At 44.7% G+C, this 12,278-nt stretch overlaps 1 protein-coding gene across 2 annotated transcripts in view; it reads right to left on the bottom strand.

Annotated features, from left to right (window-relative positions):
- Positions 1-12,278, bottom strand: part of XPOT (exportin for tRNA) — a 50,594-nt gene that overhangs the window by 35,586 nt on the left and 2,730 nt on the right. For both annotated transcript variants that reach the window (XM_075930966.2, XM_075930963.2), the window contains exons 2-3: positions 8,796-8,929; positions 5,675-5,757 (exon numbers count right to left, since the gene is read on the bottom strand). In XM_075930966.2, the coding sequence (XP_075787081.1) occupies positions 5,675-5,757; positions 8,796-8,855 (143 nt within the window). In that variant the 5' untranslated portion in view covers positions 8,856-8,929. The remainder of the gene's footprint in view (positions 1-5,674; positions 5,758-8,795; positions 8,930-12,278) is intronic.

Below are 12,278 nucleotides of genomic sequence, written 5' to 3'. Positions count from 1 at the left end.
CTGGTCATCTGAAGAAGAAGTGGGCTGTGCCCATGAAAGCTCATGATGCCATCTAACTAATTGGAAGTTAGAACTATCATCCCAAGTTCAGTGATGATTTCTCTCATACCAACATAACCTATTGTTCTTGACAACAAACACACACAACAACAAAAAAAGACAACAACAGCATTTAATTTAGCTTTAACTTTTTTTTTAAAGTGTGGTTTTCTCATCTCAGTAAGTTTTCCAGGGAGATAGTACTAAACTGTTCCACCTTAGGCAACAAAAGTGTCTCATGACACACTATATACTAGAGCTGGGGTGGGCAATAATTATTGAGCAGGGGCCACTTCAAAAATTTTTGAAGTGGTCTCAGACTGCCCCAAAAGGGGTGGATCCTCAGAGAGAAGGGGTGGAACCTTTAAACAGCAGGAGTTCAAAGGGCTCACGCCGCCCCTGCGGCTCCCAGGCATCACATTAGCTAGAGACTGGAGCTGCAAGACCTTTCAATTCCTGCTATTTCAAGGTCTCACTGCTCCCAGCCCCTCTGCTAGCCCATTCCCTGGGTCACGTGAGCCCTTTCAACAGCTCCTGTCTTCCCTGGGGCTGTTGTCTGCCAGCCACAGGGAAGGCAAAAGCCCTTTAAATAGAAGCAGCTGAAAGGGCTTGCGTATCCCTGGCTCTCTGGTAATGGGCTAGCACAGAGCCGGAGCTGCGAGCCCTTACAGTTGCTTCATTTTAAAGGGCTTGCACCTGCCAGGTGGCTGCCAGCAAGCCCCTTACATAGAAACAGTTAAAAGGGCCCGCAGCTCCAGTGCCACTAGGACGTTGCCTGGGAGCCAAAGATATGGTACGAAGTGCAAGCTGGTTGACATTTTGGAAGAAAAAATTGAGGACTGGAGGCCCAAGTGTCAACCCTATGCTCGATCAGAGAGGATAAAGACTTCCTCGATAGAAGGCAGCGTTTAATCCTTCAAGCACGGCAGACGGAGGAGCCAGAGAGGGTAGTATGTGACCTGGAAGAGAACTGGCAGCATGTAACTTCTAGAAGGGGGAAAAGGCCAGCATGGGAATCCCCCAATGCTATAGAAGTAAGTAATCGCTTTCAGGCTCTCTCCACAGGCTCTACAGTGCTGAATACTTTGGAAGAGACCTCACAAGGAAGAAACCGGAAGGGAATACCATCTACTGGAAGGCCTGGGATGCGTAGTCCTAGGGATGGGGGTTCCACATCCACCACCTCCAAAAGAAAACGATGGGTGGTGGTGGTCGGGGACTCCCTCCTAAGAGGCACTGAGCCATCCATCTGCCATCCGGACCTGGAATCTCTAGAGGTGTGCAGCTTACCGGGAGCTCGCATTCAGGATGTGACTGAAAGGATTACCAAACTGATCAAACCTTTCGTCAAATTGAGGACGTAAATGTGTGGTTGCGCAGGTGGTGTTGCAGAGAGGGCTTTGGTTTTTTTGACTATGGGACTCTGTTCCGGGCACAAGGATTGTTAGGAAGAGATGGGATCCACCTAACGAAGAGAGGAAGGAGCATCTTTGCGGGCAGGCTTGCAAACCTAGTGAGGAGGGCTTTAAATTAGGTTCGTCGGGGGACAGTGATCAAAACCCTGAGGGGAGTGGGAAAGTCGGATACCGGGAAGAAATGCAAAGAGGAACAAGCAAGAAAGGAGGACCCCTGATTCGAATGGAGAAGATAGGGTGATCAACTGGTTACCTGAGGTGTTTGTACACTAATGAGAGAAGCCTGGGCAACAAACAGGAAGAACTGGAGGCTCTGGCCCAGTCCAAGAAATATGATTTAATTGGGATAACAGAGACTTGGTGGGATGACTCGCATGACTGGAGTGCTGTCATGGAAGGGTATAGACTGTTCAGGAAGAACAGGCAGGGGAGAAAAGGAGGAGGAGTTGCACTATATGTAAGAGAGCACTATGATTGCTCTGAACTCCAGTATATAGAGGGAGAAAAACCTATTGAGAGTCAGTGGTTGGTGTCTGCTACAGGCCACCGAATCAGGTGGATGAGGCTTTCTTCGGACAACCGAGAGAAGCTTCCAAATCACAGGCCCTGGTTCTTGTGGGGGACTTTAATCACCCTGACATCTGTTGGGAAACCAATACGGCAGTACACAGGCAATCCAGGAAGTTTTTGGAGAATGTAGGAGGTAACTTCTTGACACAAGTGCTGAAGGATCCGACCAGGGGCCGTGCGCAGCTTGACCTTCTGCTCACAAACAGGGAGGAACTAATAGGGGAAGTAGAGGTGGGTGACAACCTGGGAAGCAGTGATCATGAGATGGTAGATTTCAGGATCCTGACCAAAGGAAGAAAAGAGAGTAGTAAAATACACATCTTGGACTTCAAAAAAGCAGATTTTGACTCCCTCAGAGACCTGATGGGCAGAATCCCCCGGGATGCTAACATGAAGGGGAAAGGAGTCCAGGACAGCTGGCAGTATTTTAAAGAAGCCTTATTGAAGGCACAGGAAGAAACCATCCCGACGCGTAGCAAGAGAGGCAAACATGGTAGGAGACCAGATTGGCTTACGGGGAAATCCTTGGTGAACTTAAGCACAAAAAGGAAGCTTACAAAAAGTGGAAACTTGGACAAATGACCAGGGAGGGGTTTAAATGTATAGCTCGAGAATGCCAGGGGGTTATGAGGAAGGCGAAAGCGCAAATGGATGTGAAGGATAACAAGAAAGGTTTCTACAGGCATGTTAACCAGAAGAAGGTGATCAGAGAGGGTGTGTGGCCCCTACTGGATGAAGGAGGTAACCTAGTGACAGATGATGTGGGGAAAGCTGAAGTACTCAATGCTTTCTTTGCCTCTGTATTCACGGACAAGGTCAGCTCCTGGACTAATGTGCTAAGTGATGCAAGAGGGGATGAAGATGGACAGCCCTTGGTGAGTAAAGAACAGGTTAGGAACTATTTAGAAAAGCTAAACGTACACAAATCCATGGGTCTGGACTTAATGCATCCGAGGGTACTGAGGGAGTTGGCAAATGTCATTGAGGAGCCTTTGACCATTACCTTTGAAAAGTCGTGGAGATCGGGAGAAATCCTGGATGACTGGGAAAAGGCAAATGTAGTGCCCATTTTCAAAAAAGGGAAGAAGGACGATCCAGGGAACTATAGGCCCGTCAGTCTTACCTCGGTTCCTGGAAAAATCATGGAAGGGATCCTCAAGGAATCCATTTTGAGGCACTTGGATGAGAGGAAAGTGATCAGGAATAGTCAGCATGGATTCACAAAGGGCAAGTCGTGCCTGACCAATCTGATCAGCTTCTATGATGAGGTAACTGGCTCTGTGGACATGGGAAAGTCAGTGGATGATATATACCTTGACTTTAGCAAGGTTTTTGATACCGTCTCCCACAATATTCTTGCCAGCAAGTTAAGGGAATGTGGATTGGATAATTGGACGGTAAGATGGATAGAAAGATGGCTAGAAGGCCGGGCCCAGCGCATAGTGATCAACGGCTCCATGTCAGGATGGTGGTCGGTTTCTAGCCCCAAGGTTCGGTTCTAGGACCGGTTTTGTTCAATATCTTTATTAATGACCTGGATGAGGGGATGGATGGCACCCTCAGCAAGTTTGCAGATGACACTAAGATAAGGGGAGAGGTAGATATGCTTGAGGGCAGAGATAGGGTCCAGAGCCACTTAGACAAATTGGAGGATTGGCCACAAGAAATCTGATGAGGTTCAGCAAGGACAAGTGCAGAGTCCTGAACATGGGACGGAAGTATCCCAAGCATGGTCCCCCAGCTTGTAACTAAACAGTTAAGTAGTAGTTCTGCAGAAAAGGACCTGTGGATGAGAAGCTGGATTTGAGTCAACAGTGTGCCCCTGTAGCCAAGAAGGCTAATGGCATATTAGGGTGCATTAAGAGGAGCATTGCCAGCAGATCCAGAGAAGTGATTATTTCCCTTTATTCGGCTTTCGTGAGGCCACTTCTGGTCCAGTTCTGGCCCCCCCCCCCCCACAAAAAGGATGTGGACGCATTGGAGAGGGTCCAGAGGAGGGCAACCAAAATGATTAGGGGGCTGGAGCATATGAATTATGAGGAGAGGCTGAGGGAGTTGGGTCTGTTTAGTCTGCAGAAGCAAAGAGTGAGGGGGGATTTGATAGCAGCCTTCAACTTCCTGAAGGGAGGTTCCAAAGAGGATGGAGAGAGGCTGTTCTCAGTAGTGACAGATGGCAGAAGAAGTTGTGGTGGGGGCGGTCCACGTTGGATATTAGGAAAAACTATTTCACTAGGAGGGTAGTGAAGCACTGGACTGGGTTACCTAGGGAAGTAGTGGAGTCTCCATCCCTAGAGGTTTTAGTCGGCTTGACAAAGCCCTGGCTGGGTTGATTTAGTTGGGATTGGTCCTGCCTAGAGCAGGGGGCTGGACTTGATGACCTTCTGAGGTCTCTTCCAGCTCTATGGTTCTATGATTCTGTGTGTGAGCTCTTTCAACTGCTTCTATTTAAAGGGCTCAGACGTGGGGAAGGTGCAAGCCCTTTAAACAGAAGCAGTTGAAAGGGCCCACAGCTCCAGCACCGCTAACATGTTGCATGGGAGCCAGAGCCCTTTCAACTACTTCTATTTAAAGGGCTTGAGCCTTCCCCACGGCTGGCAGGCAACAGCCCCAGGGAAGGCACAAGCCCTTTAAATAGAAGCAGTTAAAAGGGCATGCGCAGCTCCAGCTCCCAGGCACTGCACTACAGGACAGAGCCTAGGACAGCTGTGCAGGCTGGAGCAGAATGGCTTTTGCCCACCTCTGTACTGAAGGCAGAGCAAACACTATTTCCTCTCAAGGTTCATTCTTGAATTACTACATTTCATGTAATTTACACTGAGAAATATTCTCCCAAATGGCAAATACCAGGAAAAAGATTTAATTAAAGTTTCAAAACTTGGATTCACACAAGAAGTTAAAAACTGCTAGATTAGAACCCAAGCAAGCCAAGTCATCAGCAGGACTGCTGCTGCAAAACAGACCAGTCTATTTCTAGAAGTGCTTTTTCTCTCAAGAAGGTAAGGAATAGGAGTGCTGCAGAAGCAGATAAGTGTTGAAGTATTTTGCTTATTATTGCAGACATTAACTATTCAACATTTTGTGCAGTAGGATAAAAGTTACTTTTAGAAGTCAATAATCACAAATAATGTTAGCATTTAAAAAAATGGTGTAGGGCATTTCAAAGTTAAAGAACTGGCAATTACAAATTCAAGCAAATTTAAAGATATTATTAACATCCAAAATAGCCAATCCAAGGACATATAATACTTCTGAAAGCAAATTTTTTTCTACTCCCCCCCCCCCCTTATTTATTCTTGGTTCTGGACTTCCAACACTGTTCATCTGAAGAAGTGGGCTGTGCCCATGAAAGCTCATGATACCATCTACATGTTTTGTTCTACCAGACAATCTGTTGTTTAAGTGTAATAAAAAAGTCTGCTGCTTGGTAAAAATCTTAAAGGATGCATAGCTTTCACCATGTAGACAGTAATAGGAAATTTATAAATCAATGACAGAAGGGGTCAGTTACAAAAACACTGTAGACAAGTGGTTATGTGCACAAATTAAATCAGATTTATTATCAAATTTATGCAATTTGATTAGTAACAAATTATAATTAAACAGTGTTGAGTATACTTTTGAAAATATTCTGACGTGTTTATAGTTATTACCTGTATATCCTTTGAGCTAATGCTTCTGCACAGACCTGCCAAGCATCTTGGGAAATTTTCAGCTGTTCAAAATAGGCTAATGCCTGCAATTATCCCAAAAAAATTCATTTAGAATTGCCTACAACTTGGAATAGCATTTTTTCCCTAGTTAGTTAATAAAAGGTGTCCTTTATCATTCTGCAGCTTCTTATTAATCAAATACCCATGTCACACTGAAATGTCTGGTGGGGGAGGAGGGAATGTGCACTGCTGATTCTCACTTCCAGTTGATGGAAGTTTTGATAATTCTGAATTATCAAAACTTCCGTCTACACTGGGAATTTTTTTCAAAATAAATTATTTCAAATAATTATTTCAAAATAGCATGTCCACACTATAAGGCACCATCAAAATAGTGCAGAATTACTTCTAAATAGCACATCCACACTGCATCGCATTTAAAGCATTCCAGGGAGGACATCAGGAGAGCCGTCACTTCCTGAGACTAGCTGAGTCTCATACTTACAGGGGCTCCTCTCTACAGCCACATCTCTCACTCCTTTTCTCAACTGACTCCGCCCTCAAGGGGCACCAAATTCACGCCAAACTGCACAACTTCATTTTACTTACATACTGTTTGATTAAATGTGTTAAATATTGGTTAATTGAATAGTAAATTAACCTCATGAATACTTGTCGGTTACTCGACTATTCTGTAGTCCGCAGGGGTGGATCCGGTAGCTAATATGCTTTGGCCCCACTCCCGAGGAGCCCCCTACCACTCTACACTGCTGCCTCTGTATCAGAGGCAGCAGCGTGGGATGCCGGTCTGTGAGGCGAGCCAGTTTAAAAACCAGAGGCAGCACCGTGGGGTGGCAGCAGCCCCTGTCCCGGGAGGAGGGGTGTGAGCTCCTGGACCTGGCGTGAGCCAGAACTGAGTCAGGCTGCCGGCCAGCCTGCTAAAAAATTTACTGGCAAGAGGGGAGCAGGGGGAGGAAGGGGGATGAGTGTAGTCTATAGCATTAACTGATAAGCTTTTGTTAATTGGTTAATTGACTATACTATTACATCCACATTTGATTGTGTACGTATATACTGCCATGCATAGCACTTACTTTCCCATCAAGGGATAACAATTCTGAAGCCAAAAACGCCATTTTCAATTAAGCAGAATTTAAAATCAACTATAGTAGAGCCTTCTGCTTTCACTAACCTTGATCTCACTTGGTTACTGTATAAAAGTGGAATGCACTCCAGAGGTGAAAAGTCACCAAGAGCAGCTTTAGCAGAAGAGATAGAAGATGTACCCTCAAATGATCCCGACACACCAATATTTCAGGAGAAAGGTATATTCCAAGATGGCCAACCTTTAACTTTTCACTACACAGGATGCCAGAGTGCATGACCTGTGTATGCGCCTCCTGACAATCATACTTGCTAGCCCCACTGAGTTCCTTCATTCAGTTAATATTCCTTACACACCTTGAATACATGGACAAATACATCTGCAGAACTGAATCAAAACGTGTTGTGTGACACCAGACATGGATCATTACAGGCCTGCTCGATGGTTACTAGTGTCCCATAATGATCTCTGAAGTGTGGATTCTATGTCCTGACAAACTGTACACATTTTTTTCAGATGCATCCAATTGACACCTTCATTGATGACACTGGTATTCTTGAGATCGGGGGAGGGAGGGGGTGATTTTGTATAGCAACAATACGGTGAACCAAATTCTTGTAGGGAGAAAGCACAAATACTATTGAAGCATACAGTGTTCAAAAAGTGCTGGCTAGAGGTCTTCTTGAAAGGCATGCTGATATGAGAAGTCACTTCCCAAAGGGCACAGGACTTGCGAGATCAGTTCCACACACTTAGCGTATGCTCTCAATGACTTCACAGTGTAGCAGTGAGAGAGGGTATGGCTAAGGAACAGGCTCTCAACAAACCAGATTAACACCTGCCAAGATTTCGCCAAACATTGCATTAGGAAGCTGTAGAGAAAATACTAGATCGATAAAGAAGTCAACCTTACGTATGCAGAACAAACTATTCAAACTATATCCGAAAGAAGAGACTTCATGGTATTGCACCTGTCCAATACAAAATAACTACTCCATAAACATAGCATATGTCACAATGAAGAAGCTCCTGTCTTGTACTCCAAGAAGGAGATGTAACTGCACACCTTATAAGAACAACATGACAGCATGTGAACAATTGCACAAATAATCTCACTGTGGCATAGTGTAATGAAGCTGATGCCTCACACAGTTCAGAGGAGTTTCTTTGTAGTTCTTAAGAAAAGGGAGACACTAGATTTTATTTTGCCTGCCATCAATGCCAGAGAAAGGTATTACTTAATAGGGATGCTAAAATACACATTTATGTGAATAAATGTAACTGCTGAAAAGTTCAGCCTTTTAAGTCAGCTCTCCATGAGCACCAGCACCAGTTTCCCCCCCTCCTGTCACCACTGCTGCCTCTGCATTGGAGGCAGCAGCACAGGGGGTGGTGTAGGCGGGAGCAGCTATGTTCAGAGAGCCAGCTTTTAAGCCAGCTCTCCACACATGCCGTCTCCGGCAGAGCCACCTTTCCCCCTGTGCTGCTGCCTCTGATAGAGCAGGAGTGGGGGGAGGAGAGAGAGAGAAACCGGAGCTGGTGCATAAAAGCTGGCTCCTGCCACCACTCTCCGCTGTGTGTAAACATTCAACTGCTGAAAAACATTTTAACATCCCTAATTTAACTTCTGATTAATACTGAACCATTGTCTTCAAGTCATCTTATATAACTAGTTTAAACTATACACTAATACGCCACAAGCTTATAAATGTTCAATGGAAAAAATGAATGTTAAGTGTAATCTTCTTGCTCAACTACTGAATGAAAAGATTTAGCAAGGATGAATTACAGTGAGTAAAGCCATGCATAGCATGTGTGTACACAATCAAATAGTATATATGTAAAATGAAGTTGTGCAGTTTGCTTACAGAATTACAATACAATTATGCATCCCCATGATGTTCCCTTTACTTCAGTTATCCATATAATCAGACAAAATCAAAAGGATATTAGACTGTTGCATAGAAACCGGCTGCCATACCTATTATGGAAGAAAGCAAACTGACAAAAACTTACCCTTTGCCTGAAGTCTGCATCGGCATTTGGATTTAGCCCTAGAAGGGCTTGTTCATCCATATTTGTTACTATACTTTTTGTTTCCTATTAATGATTGGTTTGCCCCCTTCTCTTACTGTAACAACTACAAACATCTGCAAATAGAAGAAAAGCAAAGTTGGAAGAAACTATATTTGCTAAACATATTAGCAAACTCTCAGCATAATCACAGCAGAAGTAATACCATTGCCAGCCTGAGTGTAAACTTTTAAAATGCACACGAACAATTTGCCCATTTTCCTGGCACAACTAAACCCTTACCTTGCTTTATGGTATAAGAGGCAGCTGTGTAACAAATTTGATGGTTCTGACTCTTCCTGTTTAGAAGGAGTTCTTGAACAGAGACAGGCAGGGCTTTGCCAAGTCTTTTACTACATACTTGATGATTTAATCCGGGGTGGCCAATCTGCAACTCTTCAAAGGAAAAATTGTGGTTCCTGCACCCACGACTCCCACACCTGTGGCTGGTCTGCATTCCTCTGCTCTGACTTTTTTCCTTGTCTGATCAGGGCACCTCTTGGGGCAGAAATATCTGATGCTGCGGCCGACAGAAGCCTGCTTGGGCCATACGCGGATGTTAAAGGGCCAGCCTTTTTTTTTCCCCCCTCAACAACTTCTTTCCCTTTGCTCTTTGCGCTGTATCTAAACATAGGTAATATTATGACCCTATGTTGGATGGGGGGAGGTAGATGATAGACTGCAGTATTTGCAAAGTGGTATGTAGCCTAAAAAGTTTGAAAGCCACTTTCTTAGAGTGATGCCAATTTCTGGAGTTCAGATTATTCAATCTGAACATTTTTAAAAACTATGAATCTTGCAAACCAAAATATAGAAATTCTTTTAAAAATACACGATTATTGTCAGAATGCATGCAGAATGAACATACAGGTTGTTCTGTAAAGCTCAGATTTCACTTGAAACCCTACCAAATGGACAAAACAAAGGGCTTGCCCAAAGTCTCCAGATGCTATTAAAGCAGCAGGAGAGATTACAAAATTTTGATGTACCAAAAGGAAGCTCTCAGTCTGTTCTGATAAACAATTTGATATATGATGTTCAGATGCGTGATATAATCTACTGCAGGCCTGACAGTTTGCAAGAAGTGGGGGGAAAGGAAGGAAGACAATATAGAATTAGGGTTTCAGGCAATTTTTAACTATGGTCTCCTGAAGCAAAGTCTCCCATCTCTTGGTATTTATGCATTTTCCTGTTTGGGCTCCATAACCGGAGTAAACCATGGGGCTAAATGGAAGGACCCAGGAAGAGGGAAGCCTTGAAATTAAAACAAAAATACATTTCAACTCAGCACCTGATAGTGAGACTTATAAACTGGTGTCCTAGAGGGCAGCTGGATGGTTTCTAATAAAACGGAATGCATGCACAAAGGTGTGTAATGTGCCTAAGTGAATTAAGGTTCTGACAGAAATGGAAACAGAAATCCTCTCCTCTCCCTCAAAACAGGAATGAGGTGTAGGACAACACATGCAACTTCCCACATTACACATTCATCCTACGTTGGAAAGGCATTGGACTGTTTTCTAACTTTGTTAAAAATAGCTACCAAAACAAATGAAAGATTAGCTCTAATCCCCCCCCCCCCATTTTATTGCGACAGACTTTTACAATGCTTTTATTAAAAAAAAAAAAGTATAAATCATCTCTTAGCTGCTTCACGGCAGCCTCCCCTACTGCCTCAGATAGAGGCAGCAGTGGGGGGGGGGAGACAAGCTATTAAGCCATCGCCCCCCAGCACCAGCTCCTGTTCTCCCCCCACCCCTTGCTGCCTCTCATACAGAGGCCACAAGCGAGGGGGACGCGAGTAGACAAGTACTCAACTACTCAATAAGCTTAGCCTTACTGGGTGGTAGAGTACTCGACTACAGTACTCGCTTATATCCCTACTTAAATTGTGGCATAATTGGTGACAGGGGATGTACCACTTCAACTATCTCAGTAAAACTTGCATATAGGCAAGCCCTAACAATACAAATGCTTACAGACCCCTGACTAGAAGTTTAGCGATTAGAATAATTAGTGATGAGGAAATACACCAGCCAGTGCACTTTAACCTAATTACACAAAATATGTTTGATTAACAGGAATGGTGACAAGCCAGACCAGTCATATACTCACCTAAATAAATTCTCATTAGTCAATGGTTCTAGAAAAGTTCTCAAATTTTATTGCCCCACTTTTGACAACAAAAATTACTACACTCCTGAAGGAGGATCGAAGGGGACCAACGCCAAGCTGCTGAGGTGGAGCCTGGTCCTGCAGGACTACAACATGGAAGTGATCCACGTCAAGGGGAGCGCCAACATCATCGCCGATGCACTGTCCCGTAGCGAAGGGCCCGAACTTCCCTAGGTCACGAGCAGTGTGACCCTGCTCAGTTCGCTCTTGGAGGGGGGAGAACTGTGACGTAGTGTGGGTACCTTGCTGGTTGCTAGGCTTGGGTTGTGAGTGACCTCCACTGGCTGCTGTCTGCAGCACGGCCCAGCAGGACAGGTGATGAGTCATTATGCAAGGGGGTTTCAAACCTGTGTGACCTGTGATCTCCGAGGGAGCGGAACAATGGGAAGAAGGGGAGCGGAGCCCTGGCTGGGGGCAGGGCTGGAAGTGAATGAGTTAGTTTTCTGTCTGGGAGCATGACCCTGTTATTTTGTTACTAATTTTCTGACTTCCTCCCCCCCCCCCCCCCCAACAACTGAATTTATAAGAAATATGCAAGAAATGAAAACAGAATTCCCAAACTGTCTGTTTATTTGGGTATCTATTAATTTTTTTTTAAATGACAATATTTTAAGGGTTCTGCCAGATTTTCAGGATACCCATAGTAGTTCCGCAGCCAAAAAAGTTTGGGAAACCCTGCTCTAGAGGCATTGCCCAGGGCCCTTGAGGAGGCCGTGTGGTGCAGGATACTAATCCTTGCTGTTTGCTGGTGCTGCCAACAAGGTGGAACATCCAAGAGCAACAGCTGGATGCTGTTGAGGAGGAGCCACTACTTCCCCACCCCCTGCAATCTCCGCCCACGAGATTGCCATGGTCAAAAAGCTGCATTTGAGAAATGCTGAACTAGCAGACCATTCTCTAGAATAGGGGTTTGTAAATTTTTTGGTCTGAAAGTCACATAAGCATATGGCAATTATATGATGGGCCACGAATGCTCACAAAATTGTGGTTAGGGTGTAGGGGGAAGTGTCTTTCCTGGGATGTGCTCTGGAGTGGGGCCAGAAATGAAATGTTCAGGGTAGAGATGTAAGCAACCAGTGAAATCACTACTCAACTACTTGCTCTCCCCCGCTTTGCTGCCTCTGTATCAGGGGAGCCAGCTTAAAAGCACCATCTCTGCAGTGCACCTGGCTCCTAAAACATTTTAATTGAAAAGCCGCAGCGAGGTCCCTTATCGACTAATTGCGTACTCGATACAAACTATATTGAGTA

This window comes from Pelodiscus sinensis, chromosome 1 (genome assembly GCF_052426305.1).
Source record: "Pelodiscus sinensis isolate ZL-2025 chromosome 1, ASM5242630v1, whole genome shotgun sequence".
NCBI lineage: Eukaryota > Metazoa > Chordata > Testudines > Trionychidae > Pelodiscus > Pelodiscus sinensis.
Note: the sequence above shows the minus strand (reverse complement) of the source record. Positions and strands in the feature narration are given on the sequence as shown.